This window comes from Cebus imitator, unplaced genomic scaffold (genome assembly GCF_001604975.1).
Source record: "Cebus imitator isolate Cc_AM_T3 unplaced genomic scaffold, Cebus_imitator-1.0 Scaffold39, whole genome shotgun sequence".
Taxonomy (NCBI): domain Eukaryota; kingdom Metazoa; phylum Chordata; class Mammalia; order Primates; family Cebidae; genus Cebus; species Cebus imitator.
Genome location: NW_016107354.1, coordinates 1991948 through 2017667, shown reverse-complemented (window position 1 = coordinate 2017667; position 25720 = coordinate 1991948). Strand labels below are relative to the sequence as shown.

Genomic DNA, 25720 nt, shown 5'->3' with positions numbered 1-25720 from the left:
AAGGTAGGAAGGAGCTGAGCTGGCTGCAGGTGTCTGGTCCTGACCACTCCGCTATGCCACCCTTGAGGAGCTTGCTGACTTTCTCATGACGCCCTCCCATTCCAGGAGCTGCAGGTGCGTTGTCCTGGCTGGAGCACGGTGTCAACCATGGCAGACTACGGCCAGCGGTGATGGCTTGAAAGCCAGGCTGGGGGACCGGGATTTTTCCTGAGGATTGCACACTGGGGCGGAGGTTGGCTTGGAAAGACCACGGTGGGGACTGAGGAACACTCCCCCCGCCACCCCCATCCTGGAGGCCAGAGAAGACGGGCCTGGGATGCCGAGGGGGCAGGGGAGATGCAGGGAAGTAGATGGCTGCCTTCCGTAGAGCTGGTCGTGGAGGCAGAAAGGAGGGCGTGGGGCGTGAGGTCGCCAGTGCCTCGGCTGGCCAATGGCCGGGCGGCGGCCCCTCCGCGGGGCGGGGGCCTGACAGCCGGGTGGGCGGGGCGCGGGATCTCCTGTACCAGCGCTGCCGCACCCCGCCGCGCTCCCGCACCAGCGTCCCGCCCATCGCGTCGCTCCCACGCCCGCAACTGTACCCGCAGCCCGGCGACCTCCCGGAGGGAGCGAGCAGATCCAGTGCAGCACGCAGCGCAGCTCGGTCCAGTCGGGGTGGGTGAGGGGCGGCGGCGGGGTGGGGAAGACTCGGCTCAGCTCAGCCTCCCTTGGGTTGGTGTGGGGCGGGGCGCTCAAGTCGGAACCGACGCCGAGGGGAGGGGGCTGACCGGTGCTCTGCCCAACCCAGGTAGGAGCTGAGAGAGGTTTGGGGTGGAAGCGGGAGTCGGACAGTCTGACCTGGTCGAGGAGGGCCAAGGGTTCGAACCGGCGACAGAGTCGAGGTGAGCTGGGGCTTGGGATCTATTAGCGTAGAGGATCTGGGTTCGGTTGTTCTGGAGAGAGATCTCCAGCATCGCAGGTGGTAAGCAGAGCTCAGCTTGTGCTCGAGGATGGGGGTGCGGGGTTGCGGGGCGATCGGGGCTCGGGCTGGAGCGGGTGGAGTCGCGTTTCTTTGGGTGTAGGGGAGCTGCGTTTTAGGGGGCCTCGGTTTCCTCCCGTCTCGGGGCAAGTGCGGGGAAGAGGTGCGCCAGGGGCGGGCGGCGGGGCGGGGCGGGGCGGCGGGCCGGGCGAGAGGGGTGGTCCGCGCCCTCTGATCGCGTTCCGGGACACACAGGCGGCGGCTGCGGGCGCAGAGCGGAGATGCAGCGGCTCGGGGGCACCCTGCTGTGCCTTCTGCTGGCGGTGGCGGCCCCCACGGCCCCCGCGCCCGCTCCGACAGCGACCTCGGCTCCCGTAGAGCCCGGCCCGGCTCTCAGCTACCCACAGGAGGAGGCCACGCTCAACGAGATGTTCCGCGAGGTTGAGGAACTGATGGAAGACACGCAGCACAAATTGCGCAGCGCGGTGGAGGAGGTGCGTGCGCCCTGGCTGCGCGGGGCTCTGGGAAGTGCCAGCCTGGGGGGGCAGCGGGGGCTGGGAAGGCATGGAGGAGCGCTGGCCAGGGACCTGGGATCCCGCAGAGGCTGGGAAGGGCCGACAGCAGATGCGGAGGGGCCTGGAGGCAGCGCAGTTTGATCCCGACTCTCACCTCGTTTTGCCTTCCTGCCAAAAAGTATGGTTCTGAGCCTGTCCACCCAGAATCTGTGAGGCTGGACTCTCCCTAGGTAGCTGGGGCCACCACCTGCCTGCAGTTGGCGTCAGGCACGCAGTCGGCCTTCCCTATTGTAAGCGGAGGTTTGCAGGGCCCCTGGTAGTCCAGCACTGCGGTTTCACACAGACCCGGGGCAAGCTCCAGACATCACCAAGTTCTAGCTTGTCTGTTATGCTTTGAGCTTGTTGGGATGCCATGTAGGAACAAAGAGGCAGAGTCCTGAGCTTTGCTGACAGTCTGTCTGGGCTGTCTTGCTTGTCATGCCGTGTGGGGGCAGAGAGGGAAGATGGAAAACCTAAATCTCAGCACTGTATGAGTGACAGATGAGGATGTGCGAGGCAACCCTACCTCCACCCAACAGTGCTTCACTGTTATTCTTGGCCTCAGGTCCTCCTCTGCCACTCAGTAGCAGGGTGACATTGGGCAAATCATTTAACATCCTGTACCTCAGTTTCCTATGACAACTAAATGTCATAAGTGTGGGCACCTGGCACGTAATAGGTGCGCAGTATTTAGCAGCTATTGTTATCAGATACCATGTACCTTGGCAAAGCTTTGCCTATCTTTTGCCCTCCATCACCTCCAGGTCTAAACACTGTGGGTGACATCTTGTTCTGTCCTCTATGGCAGGTACCCATGCATGCCGAGGGCTGCCTGGGCAGGAGATGTCACTGCCCCAGCCCTCTCCATCCAGATGTGAGGAGCTGTCCCTGGTGTCGGGGATGGGTAGGCATGGGCGCTGTTGGGTCCGGCTCTGGATGTAGCCTGTGTCTGGTGAGAAGCGAGCCATCCCAGTGAAGGAGCCAGCAGGAAACCCGTGTCCAGGCTGGTTCACCCCTGGCTTGGTAGTCCCCTTGTGCAAAGCCTTAACTGCTGGCACTTGTCTCCAGGGAGAAGTTGCTTTCTCCTCACAGCCCTTTGTAGTTTAGGGCTATTTCCCCTCCCACTCCCCAACAGTCAGCCTGTGGAGTCTGCAGTGAAGGGGACACTCACTGGCTTGGGAGGCAGTGAATTGGGCAGCTGTCCTTGAATATCCACTGGACAGGCCCAGATCCCAAGACCCATGATCTTTCTGTGATTCATGTTCCTGTGATTGCAAAACAATCATGACATGGAACAATTAAAGGGTGAAGGGAGTCAGATAGGCCCCAACGTCTCTTAACTCTGAAGCTTCAAATTAAATTGAGTTTGCGATGCCTCTGGTTCTGGGGCAGGCCATCTGCTTTTCTTATCTTATTCTAGAACTTTCCCTCCTGCACACAGATTCCCAGTAAGACTAAGTCACCTCTATGTTTTTGTGCCCGCCACTGTTCAGAAGGTTTGCAGCATGGTCCTCCGACGTTAGCTCCTGCTGAGGAACGAGAGGGAGCAGCAAGGGCTTTTCAGTCTCTTCTTGAGCAGAGCAGTGTGGGGGCCCTGCGGGATGTAGTGATGGGGTCCTCTCCATGGGCGTTATCCACAAAGGGTTTTGCCAAGACCCCAGCTTTCCTCCCTCTAGATGTGGCTCTGTGTAGGTTGGCGGATTGAAGTTTGCACCAGGGGAGACAGGGGCTGTCACTTTTACCCCACTCTTTCCCAAAGAGTGTCCTCACTGACAGTGGGTACAGGACACCATGGCAGGAGAACAGGCAGTGGGGACTGACCTTCCCTCATCCAGTCCCTGCTCTGCCACTTACTGGCAGTGGCATCCCGAGTCTGAAGTGGAGAAACGTCCACCTCTTGGGGTAACGGGAGAATTAAATGAGAAGATGCAAGTCAAGTAAATCAGTGAGTTGGGCAGCTGTCCTTGAATATCCACCAGTCAGGTCCAGAGCCCAAGATCCATGGTTTCTGTTTCCTATGATTGCAGAACAATCACGACTTGGAACAGTGAAAGGTTGAGGGAGTCAGATAGGCCCCATTGTCTCTTAACTCTGTAGCTTCAAATTAAGTTAAGCTTGTGATGCCTCTGGTTCTAGGGCAGGCTATCTGCTGACTCCCTAAAATGGGGTTGAGTAAGACAGGTATAATATAGGTAGCTTCATTGTGAGTTGGCTGTGAGGAATACATGATTGTCGGTTGTAAATAATGCTATCATTATCATCATATTAATAGGAGCAGTATGAATGGTAACAAAACACCCCCCAGGGTCTGATAGATTCTCAGTAGAATCTGTCTTTTAAAATATCTTAAACCATTAAAAATCAGTCTTAAAATATTTGAAATATCTTTTAGATGTTTTCAAAAATAGAATACAATAGGTTGTTAATAGACTGTGGTTATTAATATTAATTTTTTGTAAAGAGACTGCCAGATAATCATTAAAAAATCTGGAGACAACAGATGCTGGAGAGGATATGGAGAAATAGGAACACTTTTACACTGTTGGTGGGAGTGTAAATTAGTTCAACCATTGTGGAAGACAGTGTGGCGATTCCTCAAAGGACCTAGAAATAGAAATTCCATTTGACCCAGCAATCCCATTACTGGGTATATATCCAAAGGATTATAAATCATTCTATTATAAAGACACATATACACCTATGTTCACTGCAGCACTGTTTACAATAGCAAAGACCTGGAACCAACCCAAATGCCCATTGATGATAGACAGGACAAGGAAAATGTGGCACATATACACCATGGAATACTCTGCAGCCATAAAAAACTAATCATTTTTTATGGCTGCAGAGTATTCCATGGTATATGTGTGCCACATTTAAATGGCAATTATCCTGTGTCCTTTGCAGAGACATGGATGAATCTGGAAACCATCATTCTCAGCAAACTGACACAAGAACGGAAAATCAAACATCACATGTTCTCACTCATAGGCAGATGTTGAACAATGAGAACACATGGACACAGGGAGGGGAGCATCACACACTGGCATCTGTTGAGGGGGACTAGGGGAGGGACAGCGGGGGTTAGGGAGGTTGGGGAGGGATAACATGGGGAGAAATGCCAGATATAGGTGATGGGGGGATGGAAGCAGCAAATCACATTGCCATGTATGTACCTATGCAACAATCCTGCATGTCTGCACATGTACCCCAGAACCTAAAGTACAATAAAATATGTATGTATATATATATAAAGAGACTGCCAGAAAGCCCCTTAGATCTCATAGACAGGGGATAATTGCCATTTAATCACTGTTTAGGGGAAGAACCAAAAAGGACCTGGCCCAGATGCATTATTTGCTTACACAGTTGGGTCATGAATCTGCTTTCAAGTAACTTCCTGGCATTTTCAATGTTCCAGCTGACTCAAGCTGCTGAAGTTTCTTAAGGGGAAGGACAAAGCAGCTCTACTTGTAGAGTCACTATTGGGAGAAGCAAATCTTCAAATGGCCCCAGTCTGGGATATTCCTACTTTCCTGTGTTACCATTCTGTATGCTACCAATTAACGTATTCTGAGGATGTGGCCACTCTATTTCTCCTCCCCTCGTTGCCAGCTCGGTAGCTCGCTAGTTTTAGAATGTTCTTAATGCCTTACCTATTCCTAGCAAGAACTCTAATACCAAGCCTGGGTTCATTTCTTCAGTTTTTCCTGCTATACCTCTTTTGCAGACACACAGATTTAACCAACCATAAATGCCATTTTTAATAGCATTCACATTCCTTCTCTATGAAACAGCTCCTTTTGCTTCAGACTTAAGTTTCTCTTGCTAGTGGCAATAATAGTTGTGGTTGAAATTTCCATTGTAAACTATACTTTTAGTTCATGGTGCCATTTAAGAACTGTTAGCTCATTCTGTTGAAATAACCAGTGGCTGAGCTGAGGGGGGAAAGGTTTTAGAAAAAGACTATCTGCTCAACCGAGAGCAAACTCTAAGTTTGGCAACTTGTCAATTATTTGAAAGCCAAACTGATCCCAACGGGAATTTAAAAAACACTAAAACATTCTCTTCTTCTGGATGGATCCTCTCCAGCACGTTCAGTCTTCTCTTCCCAGCTGTATCTTTTCGGTCATTGACAAGAGTGGTAACTGGGGGCAAGGTCTCTTGCTATAAAAAAAAAAGTCATTTTCTTGCCCATTCTGTCTTCTGTTTTAGCCCCATTTCTTCTCCCCTTTGTCGGCAAGCTCTTCAAACACATGGTATCAACTGCCTGCTCTTCCTGCTTCTAGCTACCCATTCCCTCCAGATCTCTGGCACAACAAACTAGCTTCTTTTGAAAGTGCCTTCTTAAAGGGCAATATAATGAAAACTGCTGTGTATTTCATTTTTGCTGTGTGGCAGATAGTGTATTTCATGCCTGAATTCTTGTATCTACTTCATGGTCCTTAATTCTTATATCTACTCAACAAAGTAGGGCATCCCTATTTTACAAATGAGCAAGCTGAGGTTTAGTGGGATTTGGTGTCTTGCCCAAATCATACAGCTACTTTGTGGCAGAGCCAGGACTTGAACCCACCTTGTCTGACTCCAGAATCCTGGTATTTTCTATTGTGTTCCTCTCCGAGGATGCTGCAGGCAATGACTTCACTCATCCAATGGCCATCTCTCAGTGGCTTGATCCTTCTAGACTTGCTTAGAGTCGTTCCCACCTAGAAGGCCACTACGCAGATGGAGCCTCCATCTCCTAGACCTAATTCTGGCCAGTTCCCTGACTCCCCTCTCTTTCTTGTCTTTATATTATTTTCCCACTAGCCTTCTGGAATTTGCTGTAACTCCCCATTGCGTGGAACAGAGAGGTTCTTAACTGGGGGCAGAAGGAGGGGAGGGAAATCTTCAGAATCATCTGAGAAGCTCAGTGATATCGGGGGTCTCACCTCTAGAAATCCTAATTCAGTGGGTCCGTGAAGGGATCCAGCTATGTCTATTTTTCAAACTTTTGGACATGACTCGAATCACAGCTTCCCCATAAGGTTGCTGTGAATATTCAGGGCATCTTGTGCAATGACTCAGACATAGTCAATGCCCTAAATATGGGTGCTACACTCAGAATTACTATTGTTATGAAGCCAGTGATCAAGCTTCAAACATCCCAGCAGCCGTCTCAGAGTTCAGCACAGCCCTGTGTGCACAGCAGCCACTGACTAAGTCCTTGCTGAGCCTTTGTGCCTACCGGGTTTTCTTCACACTTCGAGTTGTATTTTCATGTTGCATTGAGACCTGAGTATTCTTTCCTCTTATCCTCCTCAGCTCAGCAAACCTGGTGGTTAAGGCGGGGGTTCATCTAGTGCTTACGGGGATAGAGGACAGTGGCCTTTTTAAGAAAGGAAAATACTTTTTGAGCATTTGTTTTAAAAAAATAAAAATAGCCCAGAGATAAAAATAGCAGTGTTGAAAAATTGCCAACTATGAAGTAGAACTTCTCTTTGTGTCTCTCATTTTAAATTCCTAGAGAGAGTATCTGATTGGCTCAATTAGTCCATGATGTGGCCTCCCTTTGGGTCCCATCAGCTATGAACAGGTCACATTGTCAACTGCCCGCTCATCAGGAATAGGACAGGGGGTAAGTCTGGAAGGGGAAGTGGGTGCAGACGTGAGGTCACTGACATATCCGATATAGATGTTACGGAGGATCATGAGACTGGAGGATTGGAGGACAGCGGCCACAGAAACCTGACAAACAGAGAAGAACATAGGTACAAGAAGACCAGAAGGGATGTGGACCCTGGGGACTGGTTACTTGACCCTCTGCAAGGATCCCTCTGCGAGGATTTCCTACAAGGGTACCCAAGAGATGGGGTGGGGAAGGAGACACAGCTGTGGCCCTACCTGCAGGGAATAAGGGACTGCCTTGGTTTGGGTTCTCTCCATCCCCTGCACCTACCACCACCACCAACAGGCCAAAGGATTTAAGAGCAAATAGTGTATGTGCGATGTGTCCCCAGAAAACACTAGCAGGAAGTGGGAAAGTGAGATAAAAGAAAAGAAAGACAATCAATGGTACGTCCACAGGCTGGTTACTGCTGCAGGCATCTAGGGCTCCATCCTGTGGGGGGCCTCAGAGGAAACTACGTAGATTCTACATGCTTTGGGATTGTCTACTGAAGGGAGAAGCTGGAGTGTTTACCTCCATAGGCTGCCTGTCTCTCATTGCTAGAATAGTAACTCCCTAGCACTTGGGGCCTGTGCAGACTGAGCATACTCTGGGGACCAGAGAATGCTCTCAGAGAGAGACAGAGTTGGTTGTTGGCAGGTATGGGAATTGGCTGCAGGTGACCTCCAGATTAGACTACCAGGAGATGGGCAGGGCATCAACAGCATCTACACAGGGAGCAAGACTACCTAATGGAAACATGTTCAAATCCCAGCTCCACCCTTTTCTGGGAACCTGGGGAATTTATCTAGTCTTCCTGAGCCTCAGTTTCCCTATTTGTAATATGAGGACATTACCACCCACCTCCCAGAGAGGTTGTGAAATTTCAGTGCTGTAATATATGTAAAACGCTTAGTATAATGTCTTGTCATAGTGAGTACTCAATTAATAGCACCTATTATCATCATCATTCTTTGCAATTGCAGAAGAGGAAAAGAGATTTTTTTTCTAATAGACTCTCGTTTGTAACAAGAGAAAATAATTTTGCTTATTAAATTCATTGACTTAATAGATGGAGGCAGAAGAAGCTGCTGCTAAAGCATCATCAGAAGTGAACCTGGCAAACTTACCTCCCAGCTATCACAATGAGACCAACACAGACACTAAGGTTGGAAATAATACCATCCATGTGCACCGAGAAATTCACAAGGTAAGTCATGGCCAGCACGTCCTCCTTTCTGTAGGAGTTCCCATCAGAGAACTAAGGTTTTTCTTTTGTTTTTTTTTTTTTTTTTTAATGTGATATACAAGCCCAAAATACAAGTGAGAATTGTAAAATACAGATTGAAAACCAGAAGGATTCTGTTTAAAGTGGAGAGAGAATGTATCAGGATCCTAAATTGCTTTTGCATTTATGCAATATATTTAACCCTAGGCTTCCTGCCAGTCTAGTTGCAAAGGAACGTTCAGGGATTATTATTTGAAAAAAGAAAGCAAACAAATGTCTAAAAAGACTCTTTCCTAGCATTGAATTTGTGGACTTGATCTATCTCATAGGCTTGTATGTATGTCTCAGTAGGGATTGAACTAGAGAACATGTTACAGTGAATTGATCTTCACTATTTTTTAGGAGGAATGTAAATATTATATACCCCATTTCCGGAAGAGAAACCCTCTACTGCCACAAAATTAAACATTCATTTGTTTACTGGTTGTCTGTTCAAAATTCTATAGCAGATTTCCCCCCCAAACTACCACCTGTCTGAGTGCCTCCTGGTCTAACATCATGCATTAAGTGCAACTAGGTTCATTCCCATTCTGACCTGAGGAAGAAAGCTTTGCAAATCTCAAGGAACATAGCACTTGCCTGCCCCTGGTGTGCAGTGTCTCTGCTGTGATTTGGCAGGACTCTGAGAGCAAACTGCAGAAGACCGTGTGCTGTGCAGATTCTCAGAGTTGTTGTTAGCATCCTGTTGTCAATACCAGGTAGCTTGCCCTGTCAGCTCATCTCAGCTCCGGCATGCAAGGCCACAGTGGCTTTCACGAAAGAACCTCGCTTTTTTTCAAGGGCCCAGGTAATGACTTGGTTGAAACAATAGTGTTTCTGTGCCACAGCGCATAGGGGATCAATTTTTATGTGCCGTTGCCTTGACTATAAAGTAGCTTTTGTGTGGTGCTTCTCCCACTGCATAGTAATGGGCTCAGTTAGATGGATCAGCTACAGAGTGTATCCCCCAGGTAAATGAATGAGTTTACCTGCGGAACACTATCCTTCGGCATTGCTCGTCTGCAACTGGAGAATGTTTTCAAAAGTGATTATGTTTTCTTGTCAAAACCAATATCAAGCCATCCTGTCTGACAATAATTAATCAAAAGGTTTGGTTGCTCCTTAAAGTTGCTTCTTGTAGATATCAAAATACCTGAGTGTGAGTCCTACCAGTCACTAGTGTGATTTCTGAAAAATGATTTAAATGTTCTGATTCTCACTAACTGCATTCATAAAATAAGAATATCAACATCTATATGACAGTATTGTGCAGGTCAAATGACCTAAAGTATATGAAAGCTCATTGTAAAGTGCAATGCAAAAATCAATGTTCTTATTATTACTGTTGTTATAACAAAGTTATGTTATCAACACAGTGCAGTAATTCTCACCTGGGTTTTATAGAATACTAATCTTCTGCTGGGCATGGTGGTTCATACATATAATCCCTGTACTTTGGGAGGCTGAGGCAGGAGGATCGCTTGAGGTCAGGACTTTGAGACAAGGCTGGCCAACATGCTGAAACCCCATTTCTAATAAAAATACACACAAAAAAATCTTTGAGCATTTTGCTAGTTGTCAGGCACTGTGTGGAGTGATTTTTCAGGTGGTGCACACCTGTAATCCCAGCTACTCAGGAAACTAAGGCAGAAGAATCTCTTGAACCTGGGAGGCAGAGGTTGCAGTAAGCCGAGATCTCGCTACTGCGTTCCAGCCTGGGTAACAGAGCAAGACTGTCTCAAAAAGAAAAAAAAAAGGCTGGGCATGGTGGCACACACCTGTAATCCCAGCACTTTGGGAGGCTGAAGTGGGTGGATCACCTGAGGTCAGGAGTTTGAGACCAGCCTGGCCAACATGGTGAAACCCCGCCTCTACTAAAAATACAAAAATTAGCTGGGCGTGGTGGCACGCACCTATAGTCCCAGCTACTCTGGGAGGCTGAGGCAGGGGAATCACTTGAACCCAGGAGGCGGAGGTTCCAGTGAGCCAAGATCATCGCATCACTGCCATCCAGCCTGGGCGACAGAGCAACTCTCTGCCTCAAAAAAAAAAAAATCAAAAAAACAACCAAACAAAAAAACGCTAGTCTTATGCAATACTTTATAAAAGAAGGGCTCAGTAGTGGCGAAACATATTTGTAAAACTTCTTATATATTCTTCTGGAGATTTAAGAAAAATACATATTGTTATAATAAACGTTCTAGTAAGTCACGCAACCCATACATACAGGCTTATAGAATTTTTAAAAATATGATATTGGTTGATTCTATAAAAAGCTAGCATAGAGGAAGAGATCATTTCTTTTGGGGAGAGGAATTATTTAGGTAAAAATTTAAAAGCGTGGTGATTAAGACGTGGTCCTTACCTTCTCAGAACTAGAACTTGATTCCTTACTGCAAATTAGTACAAGAGTTTCCACTTTGTACTGGCTGCAGGTTCTGTGATATTAGAGCTAGCAGAGACCCTAAAGATGAGGTAGAAGTGAGAAAATTTTGAATCAGAGAAGAGATACAATTTGTTGCAGGTGACATACTAGCTGGTTATTGGCAACTGAGCCAGAGCTCAAAGAACACAAATCTCCTAGCTCCTGAGCCAGCATCTTTTCTATCCTTCATCACCAAACCAAACTTTGGACACGGCCTCTCATGGGGCAGGAACAGCCTGGGTTCTGTGTTCGACTTAGCCTTGCGATGCCTGCATCTGGTTAGAGAATCAGAGGCAGACAACAGGTAGAGGAATATTGAAACAAGTCTCTCATTGTACTTAAGCACTTTTTTGATGAAATGAAACCATTCACCAGAATCAGATAGGGCTGCTAGAGTTAAAACCTGCTCGCTTTACATGAAAGATGTTCAACCGGACACCCAGACTTATAATTTGTCAAAAACAAAGTTGACATTGAGTATCAAGTGATGAGCCCCAAGAATGATAGAAAGAGCTGACATCCTTGAGCATTTTGCTGTGTGTCAGGCACTGTGTGGAGTGAGTTCTCTGGATCACCTCATTTCCTCCGCATAGCAGCCCTATGAGGCTGACTCTGTTATCTCTTATCACTGCGTCCAGGGGAAGCTGTCCATCTCACAGCTGCTGTGGGAACTCAGGAAGAAAGTTGGGTGGGCATTTCGACCTTTACCGGGTGCTTCTGCTTTAGAAAATGGAAAACAAAACACAAAAACAACTTGTGGAATTTGTCCAGAATTCCTTCTATTTTACTTTCACTGTACCTGTTTTACTATAGATAACCAACAACCAGACTGGACAAATGGTCTTTTCAGAGACAGTGATCACGTCTGTGGGAGATGAAGAAGGCAGAAGGAGCCATGTGAGTTGTCATTTCCCCTGCACTTGCACCCCGGCAAACTCACTTTCATTCAGTTTGCCCACGGCGACTCAGATGCAGACCATGGGCGGGAGGGGGCTGACTCTCCTGTGCCTCTCCTGACTCATTTCTACCACGATCCCCCAATCCCTACACTTCTGACCAAACCGATGCAGTCCAGTAATAGGTTACGCCTCCATGCACTTGGCATCAGAAACAACAGAGAAATGAAACTCAGTGGTCATTTGCATGGCCCATCTCAGCTTTGAAAGGGGGACAAGCAAGTATTAGACATGTTGACTGGAACCATGGTGACAGTCCCAGTGTATCAGATGGTGAAATCCCCAAAGCCTTGGGGACAGCCCCACCTTTTGTCATCCCACCCCTGGGCAGGCGGGTTGAGAGCAAGAACACCTTATATGGAGCCCAGTGGCCTAAAGGGAAGAAGGCTGTCTGTCCATTCCAGGGTGAGGCTCTGGTCCCTGTGATTGCTTCTGTTAGTTGCCTGTTGCTTAGTCCAGAGGCAGGATGGATTTCACAGAATTATAGAGTCCTAAATTTGGAAGGGATGTGATTTCACAGAAAGAAAACCTGGGCACAGGTTGGGGTATGACCCGGTTGGAGTCACTGGTCTCCCAGCTGCACTTCATTTTCTCAAAGAGATGTCTGGCTTCAGATGCACATGCCTGCTGAGGAGTGGACAGCAGGGAGCGTGCCTTCTTTATGGAGAATATAAGAAGCCAGCCTCTCTGTACCCAGATAACTTATGCATCCTTGGCCTTCCCAGGGCATTGAGGATTTTCCTCACCTGTTTTTGGTCTTATGGCTGGAAGAGAATCAGTGTACTGATAACAGTTAGGAAGGTGGTGCTGTCTTGGTTGGTAGGTGATGGATGTTTTTTCTTATTTTTGGCACAGTGCTCAAGTGTCGGGAGCTGGCCGACATTTACGGCAGGCTGGGGGTCCAGTTGGCCATGTGCAATGGTAGTGACGCCACCATTCAAGGGAGGTTGGGGGTGGTGGGGAGGAACTGCAGTGAAATGGAAAGGGCACTGGCTGTGAAGTCCAGAAGGCTCACTTTGTCGCCTACCAGCTAGGGTACCTCAGTTTCCCCATCTTCAAGTGAGGTAACAATGTCCATCATCTCTTGCCGCCCTGGCAGCACAGAAGCCTCTGAAACAAAGTCTAGATTAACTAAGACAGGAATGGAAGAGAGGCCGGCTTCCAAAGGTGGGAAGAAAGAGAAGAAAGCAAAAGAAGAACCAGCCAGCCATAGTATATGTTCATGGTTCTAGAGGGAAGTGCTTTAGAGTGTTCCAGATCTCAGGCTGTGTTTGGGGCTTGAAGGATTGAGGCGGGAGTAGAGTTGTGGAATGGAAAGGGTAGGGGAAGCAGAACTCACAGGGCTGTGAATTAGGAGAAAAGCCTTTGTTCTCAAGTCAAAAAAACGTAACCTGTCATTGCACAGTAGTACAGCTGTGCTCTGGGGAGGGAGCAGCTGTGCCTGTGAGCACCCGGCACTGCTGGAGGACCAGGCATACATGAGGCTGCTGCACCTGCAGCCCGTGCTGCCCCCTCCACCAGCAAAGCAGCTGGTCAAGTTTGTGCCTTTTAGTTGGGAGAACTGAGACTCTGAGAGTTGGGTGGGGAAGAGACAAGATCTTGAACACGCCAAGGGCATGCTTGGGTCAGAAACCAGCTGCCTGCACTTCTGTGCCATGTGTCACTTTTTCCGAGTGCACATGGCCTCATGTGCCCCTGTGTCCTCTGCTTCAAGACTCATCTGGGAGGTTCGGAGTCTCCACCCCTGCCCATGCCATCTCCTGTGGCCCTTGTATGATGGAGGACACACCTTGGTCCCCTTGTGCAGGGCAGAACCTGAACCCCTATATATGACAGTCCTGAGAATGCAGGAGGTTGAGGGGAGCAGTAGATCTAAGAACCCCACATGCCGGAGGCTCACTAAGGTTGTCTTGATGCCTGCTCAGACTCTCAAAATAGGAGCGTATCAGGTTTCTATATGAGAATAAATTCCCACTTGACTGACTAGAAGGGAGACCTTGGTCATCTGATGCTTGGCTGGCTAGCGTCTGGAAGATCCCACTGGGCTTTGGAGAATGGATTGGAGACTTTTCAAGCCACCTGTGAGAGGGATGTCATATGGCAGCAAAGGTGGCATGTGTGCCTCACTTCAGAGCCACACTTATTGTCAGAGTGGCTTGCCGAGAGTCAGGAAGTGAGATCCAGTTTCACATGTCCACAGAATTGTTTCATTCAACCGCCTTCCTATTCCTGGGCTCGCCATCGTCCTAGCACAATTGATCTAGGACTTCAGCGTTGTCTTTACAGAGACACGGAGCTCTGTTTTCTGAACAGAAAGCTGTAAAGACTAGTTTACTATCAAAGGAAGGCAAGGGCTGTGCATTGTCACTGCTGTCCCACTCTATCACTTTACAATTTAATGATTTTTACAGTTTGCTCTGAAATGTGTTACACACGGCAGAAACTTTCTCTAAAAGGGATTTGCCATTGCAAAGGACAAATCATATGCTGTGCAAACCTTAAAATACTATAAACAGGAGCTAATTTTCAGGATTTAAAATTTCCAGATGAATTCAATTAAAAATAATCACCAAGCACCTTACACTTTCCTTTCCTCAAATGCTGGAATGTGTATTAATATGTATGGGAACTCGGGGAGGCTCACAGAAAGTTACAGACAGTAACACTATATGCCTGTCTAGAAATTGCGCGCAGCATGTGCAAGGCCCTGGTCTGTTTTTACACTCAAATGTGAAAGGGGAAGAGGACGCCGCGGCTTGTTATTTCACCTGAGCGCGCCGGCCGATGGGGATGTGGGCTGACATCTTTGTTGTGAGGCTTTTGTGCCAGGCTTTCTGCCTGCCCCACTTCACAGGCCAGGGGCAGGCACACTGACGCTGTGCTGCTTTTGTGCTGGGGGTGAGGAGGAAAGCAGCATGAGAAGCCAGAGCATGGGCAAGCCATTGTGCATGAATAGGACGTTTTTATTTATAGAACTGTGTCTGCACGTAGGAAGAGTCTGGCCCAATTAACCAAGGCACCCTTTTGATGGGACACATCCTCTTTAAAATCCAACTCACAGCTACAAGGCTTAGCACGTCCTGCATGTGTGGTCTTTCCGGTTTCCCGTTAGAGTATGATGTTAAAAAGTGAGCTGGTTTATATCTATGTGAACACGCCTACTTTGAAGCTATAGGTTCAATCATGTACAAGCAACTCCGAGATACCGGCCAAGACTTCTGAGAGGCTGGGTACAGTGGCACACACCTGTATTCCCAGCACTTTGGAAGGCTGAGCAGGAGGTCACTTGCAGCCAGGAGTTTGAGACCAGCCGGGGTAACAAATTGAGACCCCTTTACAAAAAATTTAAAAAATTAGCTAGGCATGGTGGCATGTGCTCGTGGTCGCAGCCACTCAGGAGACGGAGGCAGGAGGATCGTTTGAGCACAGGAGGTCAAGGCTGCAGTGAGCTATGATTGCATCATTGCATTGCAGCCTGGGTGACAGTGATACCCTGTCTCTAGAAACAAACAGACTTCTGAGGCCACAGGTGGATGCATTTTCCTGCTAAAAACACACAGCTTGTAGAGATTTGAGTGACCCAGCGATTTCCTTGTTCCAGTGCCGGTGGTGCCTTTTTGACTGGGTCAGCAGACCGAGGACAGTGACCCTGGAGTCCTCTACAAGTGTAAGGCCACTTGTTGTGAGGATACTTTGCCCGTGAAATATGCTGGAGCCTCGGGAGAGTGGGCTGTTAAACCGTGGCCATCTTTTCCCATGGAGCAGTGAGCCTCCATCACCTCCAAGCCCAGAGAGACCAAGCGAGGGAGTGGGAGAGGAAAGTGTGTTGAGCAAGCCCTTTCTCCTGCAGGCCTCATCAAGTTCATTCCTCAGGCCTATGTATCATTCCCTGACCCTAACTTGTTCATTCATTCTAGAGTGGACAGTAGGGTGCTCGCTTTATTTTCTCCCTGCACCCTGGTTTTTGATGCTGAGCTCTATCCCTTTAATGGAGTGTCCAGAGGTACCGTGATGAGGAATCCCCAGGCGGGGGATGGGGGTTATTATTTTAACAGAAGTGCACCGGGGGAGGGTGCGGCACCTCTAGGGAACTCAATTAGTTCCCAAGAGGATCTGCCTCTTGGGGAAACCTGCAAGGTCCAGGGAGGCTGGGGTGGTGGCTGAGTTCCAGGAAATGCAGCCCTTCCCTTTTGAGGCACGGAAGTCTGAACAAGGTGAGATGCAGACCTGGGTTGGAGCCCTGTGTTGACCTTACAAGCCCTGCCCTTTGTGACTCCGTTTCTTCAACTATCAGATGGGGCTAATAATCCCCCTTTCACAAGACTGAGTGAGAATCTAGTGTGGCAAGTTTCTAGAAGCTCTTTGTGTGAGGTTCATTATTACTGAAGAGTAATTAAAACTGGGTTCTAATTGGCTGGTTCCCAGCAAGTTTACTGAAAAAAGAGGGGCGTGAGACTGGGGAGACTGGGGGGGAAGTTCGTAAGGCCTCCACAGTCACGGGCGTCTTTCCTCTGACGTCTGTAGCCTCAGGCTGTTTTCATTCTGCAGCAGCCTGCCTCCCTCTCTGAGTGGTGTGCTCCTGGAAGCTCTGTGCTCCTGGCCACGAGGCTGACTCATCATGCTATTGTTCCTAACTGTGCCTGTCAGATATGTCTAGGTTGGGCACTGGGGATACAGACAAAGGGAAGTATAGGTCATATGAACGACCGGGGAAATAGGCGATGGTTGGGTACTGGCAAGTTCCAAGTTGGGGCCCGAAGTTGGCAAGGGGTGATGTTCAGAAGGAAACAGACTTACTGTCCTAAGGTTGACAGCATAGGCTTGTGTAAACATTCCGTTCCATATTCTGATAAGCACACAAAGAGTTTGGGTACATTTGTGTTTCTAGATTTATATTTTGAGTTGACTGTGATTTATGGCTAAGTATAAGGCCCTCATGCCTTATTCAGTAGGAAAAGAGATATAATTGACGAACTCTGTATCATTCTGAGAAATGGGTAAATAATTCCCAAATAAATATAGTTGATGTGTGTGAGCAATTTTTATGGGGTAGGCATTTCTTTTTGTGCTGTTACCTGGTGTATTAAGTTGTACCGTCCTCAACCTAAATATCTTCCAAGAAGGAATTTATTAAATAGAAGTGATTCCACATTGAAAACCAAAATACTGTGGAGTTAATACTGTGAAGATGGTATAAAAGATTGTCTTCAATCAAACATCAACTGAAAAAAAATTACAGAACAGTATATATAATATTTAAAGTATATAAAATATACATACACAGTGTATGAAATATCTTATTTTTAGAAAAAGTATCCATAAAAAAGTCTGGTAAAATATATATTAAATCATTAATAGATCTTTCCAGAGGATTTTAAGTTTGCAGAGACCTTTCCTTTATAGATTTCTTTATTTTAAAAAGAGTTTGTGAATTATTTACAATTTTGGTGTAAACGTATCTCTATATTTTTTAACGGTTTTGCAAATGCTTTCAGTATAAATGCTAGAAATTAAATTGTAAGTCAAAGGTTATAGATATCTAAAATTTTGAGAGATACTGACAAATTTTCCTCTAGGAAGGTTTTACTCATTTTTATTTTTAGCATCAATTTCTGAGGCTGTATTTCACCAGCCCTCACCTACAGTGGGTGTTAACAGTGGGTGATCATATGATAGGCAAAGAAAAAAGATATCTTCTTTCTGTTTATATTTCTTTGATTATTAGGTCAAGGAAATCTAAGCAAGGGGGATGGCTGTTTGAGAACTGTTAGCTTTATCAGATGTAGAGTCTGCAAATATATCTTATCCCTTCTTCTCTTTGCCAGGGAGAAAGGTCAGTTTTGCATTCCAGGTCATGCCTAAGCCAAATACCATCCATTCCAGTATGAGGTGATTAGGGAGGTGGGAAGTCCTAGAGGGAACATCTGAGTGCTCAGTGTCTTTGTGAGGTGGCTGATGGGCTGAGTCACAGGGCGTGGGTGGTGGGGACATGCAGGCTACTGCCTCCACCCCCCCCCCCCCCAGTAAATACAAACAAGGTTTAGATGACGGCTGATAGAAGCAGCACATCAGTGGGGGTGGTTAACAGCTCTTAACAGCTCGGGTACAGGCAGATCCAGTTGAAATGGCAATTCTATTGCTTATTAGCTGCGTGTCTTTGTTTAAGCTCCTTAATGGAGTGTCTAAGTGCTCTAAGCTGGTAGTTTTCTCGTATGTTAAATGGGCTTAATAAAAGTACCTTCCATATAGTATTGTCATGCAGATAAAAACATAACCCAGGTCAAAATCATATACAATACCTGGAACATAAAGAACAAGAAGTCAGTACATAGCAGCTATTTGTTATGATTTAATTATTTTGATAGCCCAATCCATAGCTATCAAAATTATCAGCATTAATTATTCAATTCATTTATTCGCACATTCTTTGAGTACCTGCAATGTTTCTCGCAGAGAAGTATAAAAGTCAGTCTCTAACATCAGAGAGCACTCAGGCTAGTAGTGGACAAAAAAATAAACAAGTCATTACAATGTGGGTGCATAATTTTGAAAGGCAAAGGTTGCACAGAGCTTTGTGGGGGCATGGTTACAGGGGCCAAACCAGGAAGCCAGGGAAGACTTGCTTGGGAGACAGTTCTTTACGGGTTTCTTGTTTCTCTCATTTTATAAGCAAAGGCACTTCTTAGTCCATTTGCATTGCTATAAAGGAGTACCCGAGGCTGGGTAATTTACAAAGAAAAGAGGTTTATTTGGCTTACAGTTCTGCTGTACGCTGTACAAGCATGGCACCAGTATCTGCACCTGGTGAGGGCTTCAGGAAGCCTCCATTCATGGCAGAAGATGAAGGTAAGCAGGTATTACATTGTGAGAGGAAGGGAGAGGGGAGAGAGAGAGAGAGAGAGAGAGAGAGATGAGATGCCAGGCTCTTTTTTGTTTTTGTAGCGACAATGTCTCACTATATTGCCCAAGCTGGTCTTGAACTCCTGGCCCCAAGAGATTCTCCCACCTCAGCTTCCCAAAGTGCTAGGACTATAGGCATGAGCCACCATGCCCAGCCTCTTCTTCACAATCAGAACACATGGGAACTAATGAGCGAGAGCAGCACCAAGCCACTCATAAGGGATCCGTCCCCATGACCCAGCTACTTCTACTAGGTCCCACCTCCAACAATAGGGATCAAATTTCAACATGAGATTTAAAGAGGACAAATATCCAAACTATATCTGACACTAACTGACCTCTTGTTCTAGACTGTCTTTTCAAGGATGTTGTATAGGCAGTGGCCTTGAAAAACAGAGATTGCCTTGAAAATCAGAGATAGCTGTCCCTCCGTGGCAGAGGGCAGGTTTGCTTGCAGCCCATTATCAAAGGTTTGGGTTCTCTGAGCTTGAGATTCCTTAGGTGTGATGTAAACCCAATGCATGTGCAGCATCCACTTGGACCCCACCACGTGGCAGTGTGGAACCTGCAGGCAAGGAGAACTGACACGGACAAGAGAGCTTATGCTGTTTCTGTATTGCTGAAATAAAGTCCTTTGTCTCTGATCTAGGAGTCTCATGTCTTCTGCCAGTAGCCATAAAACTGTGACAGGCACACGTATCATCTTGCAAGTAGAGTAGACTCTTAGACCCTTCACACTTCTTGACAGGCTCCCTGGAAGAGGTGGCAGTTGAGCTGTATCTTGAATGATGTCTAGGAATTCTCAGTTGTGGGGAAGAAGGGTATTCCTTGAAGAAGTATTTCTTGTTCAAAGTCAAGGAGGCATGTGGAAATAAGAATATGTTGGAGAAACACTAAACGGTTTAGAATGCTAGAGCTGGAAATGTGCTTGGGGGGCAGCAGATGAAGCTGGGGAGAGGCAGGGGTAAGATTAGGCAGGCCTTTGAGAGCCGTGCCAAGGACTTAGGACTACATGCTGAGTAAGGAGCATATCCTGCATCTGCAGTGCTTTACCATGCCCTATACTGTCTAATGAGACTTCATGGAATCCCCAGAGGAAAGAACCAGAAAGACATGATTTGGAAGACAAAGACATTAGTGGACACAGGGCTTTGCTTAATCCTGCGGAAGCTGGAGGCTTGAGTCCCCTTTGGGCTGCAAAGCCTGTACCCTGCAAAAAGCCTGGCTTCTGGCCTTGAAATCTGGAAACTGTTACTTAGAAATGGAGCATTCTGCTTTTGCTTGGTGCCAGTAGACAGGCCAGATAAGTGACAGTAAATGAACTTGAAATCTCATTAGGCTGATGGTATCGGCTGCAGAACAAGCTGATTTCTGTGGTCTCTGAGTAGCCTGGACATGTCAGGGGCCAAACAGCTCCTCCACGCAGGTGTGTGGCTGTCCTCTGCTCTCACGACCTGGGGACCCTTCCAGACCAGCCTGGATAACTTTCACCATAGGTCTTTTTGTATCCTGGCTGCCCAATACATGGCCCTGTCCTGTTGGCATTATTCCAAAAAACTGTTTTGTTTTTAAAATAACATCAAGGGCTACAACATTTCTCAATAGTCCCTTATTTAGTCAGGCACTGTGCCAAGGATCTGACTTCCTTTCCTTCACACAATCCACATGACAGTGCTACAAGGCAGATACAGTTGAACCCATTTTACAGATGAATTAACTGAGGCTCAGAGAAAATTATAAAACAGAACTTGTAGGTGGGTGACCCAGTACTAAAAAAGAGAAATAAAATGAAACAGTTAGGTCTTATTGATTCCAAAACTTCCAAGACTCTTTTTTTTTTTTTTTTTTTTTTTTTTTTTTTTTTTTTTTTTTTTTTTTTTTTTTTTTTTTNTTTTGAGACGGACGGAGTCTTGCTCTGTCGCCAGGCTGGAGTGTAGTGGCATGATCTCGGCTCACTGCAACCTCTGCCTCCCGTGTTCAAGTGATTCTCCTGCCTCAGTCTCACAAGTAGCTAGGATTACAGGAATCCGCCACAACACCCAGCTAATTTTTTTATTTTTAGCAGAGATGGGCTTTCACCATGTTGGCTAGTATGGTGTAGATCTCCTGACATCATGATCGCACACCTCAGCCTCCCAAAGTGCTGGGATTACAGGTGTGAGCCACTATGCCCAGCCAAGACTCATGTTCTTAATGGAACATATAAAAATTGTGGTAAAATGCATATAATATAAAATTACCATCTTAACAATGTTTAAGCATATAATTCAACAGCGTTAATTGCATTCGCATTGCTGTGCAACCAGTTTCCATGATTCTCTTTGTCTTGCAAATCGGACATGCTATGTCCACTAAACAATGCCCCCCTCCGCCAGTCCCCCTGGCAACCACCATTCTACTTTCTGTCTCTATGATTTTGACTACCGAAGGTTCCTCATATGAGTGGAATCACACTGTATTTGTATTTTTGTGACTGGTGAATTTCACTTAGTATAATGTCCTCAGGGTTCATCCATGTTGTAGCAGGTATCAGAATCTCATTCCTTTGTAAGGCTGAATAATACAATGAGTGTGTATATATATGGACATAAATACATGTATATCTATGTATATACACACACGTATTTTGTTTCTCCATTCATTTGTCAATGCACCTTGGGTTGCTTCCACCTTTGGGCTATTGTGAATAATGCTGCTATAAACACAGGTATGCAAATATCTCTTTGATATTCTTTCATATCAAATGCTTTCCATTCTTTTGGCTGTATACCCAGAAGTAGAATTGCTAGATCATATGGTCATTCTATTTTTAATGTTTTCAGGAACCACCATACTGTTTTCCATAGTGGCTGTACCATTTTGCGTTCCCACCAGCGGGGCAAAAGGTAGAAGTTTTTTTTTTTTCAACCTTTCAGTCTTCATGACTGTAGACGCTGGTGGACATAAGCACCCAATGTGAGCTGAAGGACTGTCTCAAAATTCCTGGCGCCTGCTGCCCTTGCATAAGGCACGGCCTTCCCCAACTCTGGTTCCAGCAGTTGCCTCTGCAGTGTGGCAGCCATAGTCTCAGGGGGTGTCTTTAGAGCATAACTGATGCCACTGACTTGAGTTTCTCACCCCTCACCCTGCCCTGTAGCCAACATGCTGAAAACTTCCCTGAGGTCTGGTGTATGCAGCTCAGGCTGCATCTTGGAGATTGGGGGATCAAAAGTTGTGATTTTTTTGACCATTCAGGAATTAACACCCACTCTACGCCCTCCTTTATGAGCCCCACCCCCAGCCCTCCATAGTGTCCTCAAAGAACTCCCAGAGGCATGAAGGGCCTCCCACTTCCCTGTAAAGGGACTCCAGACTCCTAAGAGGGTCCTATGGGAGACTCAGGCCCCCAAGGAGGTTTTCTGGTGATGATGGTTGTTTTTTAATTCCTGCCAGTGGTAGCAAGGGGTTCCGGGAGGTAGACCAGGGGACAATGCCCACAGAGGCCCCAGTCATACCATCTCCTCTTCCAGGGTCAGAGCCAGGAGCAGTGGAAGGGAACTGGATCTGGATGGGAAATGGGGAATGCAGAAGGACGTGTTTAACGCTCCCAGGAAATTTACAGTCATGCCCCCAAATCTAATAAATGAGCTGGTCTCTCAAATCAGGCAGGAAGCCTCTACTCTTGGTCACATCCCCAGCAGACTGTGGGAAAAATGATGGATGGAGACTGAGTCATCTAAATGTTTGCTCAGGTCTCATTGCTCTGCCTAGACCTCCTGTCAGTTTCAATTTTCAGCTCCACCTCCTGGAAGAAAAGGAATAGACAAGATATTTGGGTACATTTTAGGGGATCATAGTGTGGTAGAATTCAGAATCCAAACTGCTGCAACTTGAAATCCCTGCTTCTGGGGCAACTTCCCTCATGGCTCTGAGCGTTGGTTCTTGCTCTGTGAAAGGAGGATTTAATGACCACCCGAGTAGGGTGTTTTACAAGTAGGAGGCAATGTCTGGAAAATGGTGTTTAATAGATGCTGAATAAGTGTCAATTCTCCTTTCTGACCTAATTTCCTGGACCTCTTGTGGCAGGAAGCAGTAGTTCACTGAATATGAGTGTGATAAATCAGTAAATATGTTTATTTTATTGTAAGGCTGCTGTTGCTTTGAAACAGTAACTGAGAAGGCTTCTGAAAGGTGATGGCGGCTAAGGTGCCAGACCAAACAGATGAAAACGCTATTTGTGTAAAGACAGGCCTCATGCCAAAGATAAATTAAAACAGTATTTCACTGAGTCACACAATTATAAATGGTAGAATTCACAGGGTTCCTTGAACTCCTGTAGACCAGGAAGGAGCGCATGTGGCCCATCCACTGCCGTCCCCCACCTCCAGGCACATGCAGACATTGCTAATCTATCACAGAGTTGTTTCCTTATGAGCCCAGATAGTCTCAGTACTTGAGGGAGCACAGCACTTCAAGCTGCCACTGACAGTTGGAAAAGGACTATCCTTGAAACCTATTTTCCAGTCCTGCTTTAGACCAAACCTCCCATTTTACAGATGAGAAAACAGAGATTTGGGGATATAATTTTCTCCAGATCATGCAGCCATCACATCTGGAACCTCATTTCCAGTTCAGTTCAGTGTTTATAGCATGGCGGACCTGAAATTTCCCATTTCAGGAAGCAGGGTCTGGGTGCCCTTGTTTTTGTCATGTTGCAAAACATTTGACGATTGAGAGGATGGGTCACCTAATGCTGAGAAATACGGTGAAGACCAACAGGGAAAGAGTGTTCTCAAGCCCAGGGGAAAAATTTAGAAGTTCATAAAGACTCGTCTAAAGACTGAGCTCTGGGAAGGCAGGGACTTCACCTGTCATGGGTCACCTCCGCGTCTCCGTATCTGTGCTTGAGATGGATAGGTGTTGAGTAGTTGAATACATACTTAGTAGATGAAAGCTGTGTGACCTAGATGCAAGTTGGGAAATAAAAACAGAAGTAAAAGTCCTTGAAGATAAGATTCCGTAAAGAGCTGCAATAAGTAAATGAGTGATTTGTTTGAAAAATGAACATGTTTTTCTCTTTTTTTCTTTTCTTTTCTTTTTTTTTTTAATAAAGATGGGGTTTCACTGTGATGGGTAGGCTGGTCTTGAACTCCTGACCTCAGGTGATCCCCCCACCTCGGCCTCCCAAACTGCTAGGATTACAGGCGTGAGCCACAGTGCCTGGCCAAACCTCCGTTTTTCTTGCCTGTGTTCATTCATCTACATTATTGGACACCTACTGTTTGTTGGGTTGTATACCCAGTGTTTTACATGTTTTATTTTCTAATTCTTAAAACACTATGAAGTAGACATAATATAATTTTATAGATGAGGACACTGGTATTTAGGGAAGTTAAATTGCAAAAGCCATGGCAGGTGGTATTGGCCATTTTATATATTTATTTATTTTTTTGTTATTTATTTATTTTTAAGATGAAGTTTCACCATGCTGGCCAGGCTGGTCTTGAACTCCTGGCCTCAGGTGATCCACCCACCTCAGCCTCCCAAAGTGCTGGGATTACAGGCGTGAACCACCATGCCTGGCAATTTTGGCCATTTCAATAAAAAGATATATTTCTGATAAAGTCATGGTGGTTTGCAGCCATAATTTTGGGTTGTTTTGATCACAAGCCTTCCACTCCTGGGTTACAGCTTGTGTCATTTATATCCAGTCATTGAGCCCCTCCCCTTTCCAAAGCCTTCAAATGGAAAACCAACATCACAAAAGGACAACTGTATGGTTTTCCCCTCCCAGGGATGGCAGAGCCCCTTGGGCTCAGGGGATAAGTTATCAGAAGAGGATGGTTAGGAAACTGTGGAATCTCTCACCCACTTTCTTTTGTTTTCACCACTGATGGGGTGTCAGACTTGCTGCTGCTGAAAAGGAACATTCTAAACCACCAGAAGGGCATTTTAAGTGGGTGGCATGCTCCCTTGTCTGAAGAAGTTGGCTATTGACACATTTCAGTGATGTGACGTGGAAAATACAGCCACAGGGAAAACAGCCTGAATTTTCCATAGTCTCATAATTCAGGGCCTCCCAGAAAGGAGGCAGGAACAAAAGACTAGTGGCTAGTATAGAAAAACACCCTGGCTTGAAGATGGCAGAGGGCCCGCTCACCAGGGTGGGGGTCCCCGGGTGGCTGGGGTGGGCAGAGGCCAGCAGATTCCATCCTTCTCATGCCTGGCAAGCGGCAGAACATAGGCTCAGCCCCACATGCATGAGATTCCTAGCAGCCTTTGCCTTTCCCATTGTTTCCAGGATCCTTCTTTTTTGATTAAATCTATGGGGAGCTTCTTCCCCAGAGAGAACACACATCCTGTAGCAGAAAGTTCCAATCAAAGGCCCGAAGTCATACTCAGTGCCTGCCTTGTACCGAGCTGCTCTCCTCTCCCCGCACCCCTGGGTTTTTGCTGGGATTTGGAAGGCAAGAGGAAGGAAAGAGAACCATCATTAAGCACATACACAGGTGCTGCGTGACCGTTTTGTATGAGCTGTTTTCCTTCATATTACCAAACCTACCTACAACACGGTGTACTAGCCCTGGGTTAAAGATAAGGAGTGAAAAGTCACTCAGAGTGACTTGCTGAGGTCACCCAGCTAGTCAGTGATAGAGTTGGGATTTACAATTATTTCCAAGTAAGTCTGTCTTACTCCAAAACCTAGACTCCTTCTAGTACACAGAACACTGCCTTGCAAAATGATCAGATGGTGGGAAGGTCACTAACAGTAATGGAATGTCTGGTACACACCATGAAATGTGGTCATATTTATCACTCTTAATCTTTCTGAAAACTTAACTGGTTAGGTTTTATCATGCCCATTTTATAGATGAGGAAATGCAATGCAATGAAGTGAAATGACTTACCCAGGCTTGCCCAGCAAGAGCTGAGGAAGACAGCAGGCCTGGGGAGCTCACTGTGCGGGGAGTAGGTCATTTTAGAGCTTTTTGCCTGAGTCTTGGCTTGGAGAGCTGGGGCAGGGCTGGGGTATG

General features: G+C 46.6%; 1 protein-coding gene across 3 annotated transcripts in view; it reads left to right on the top strand.

Moving 5' to 3' along the window:
• The first annotated feature begins 458 nt into the window (after positions 1 to 458).
• Positions 459 to 25720, top strand: part of DKK3 (dickkopf WNT signaling pathway inhibitor 3) — a 47583-nt gene continuing 22321 nt past the window's right edge. Inside the window, exons 1-5 of one of the 3 annotated variants that reach the window (XM_017525731.2) lie at positions 511 to 651; positions 785 to 878; positions 1211 to 1449; positions 8232 to 8369; positions 11665 to 11748. In XM_017525731.2, the coding sequence (XP_017381220.1) occupies positions 1237 to 1449; positions 8232 to 8369; positions 11665 to 11748 (435 nt within the window). In that variant the 5' untranslated portion in view covers positions 511 to 651; positions 785 to 878; positions 1211 to 1236. Of the gene's footprint in view, positions 652 to 714; positions 879 to 1210; positions 1450 to 8231; positions 8370 to 11664; positions 11749 to 25720 lie in introns of those variants that run through there. The other 2 variants (XM_017525732.1, XM_017525730.2) reach the window with 2 other exon arrangements.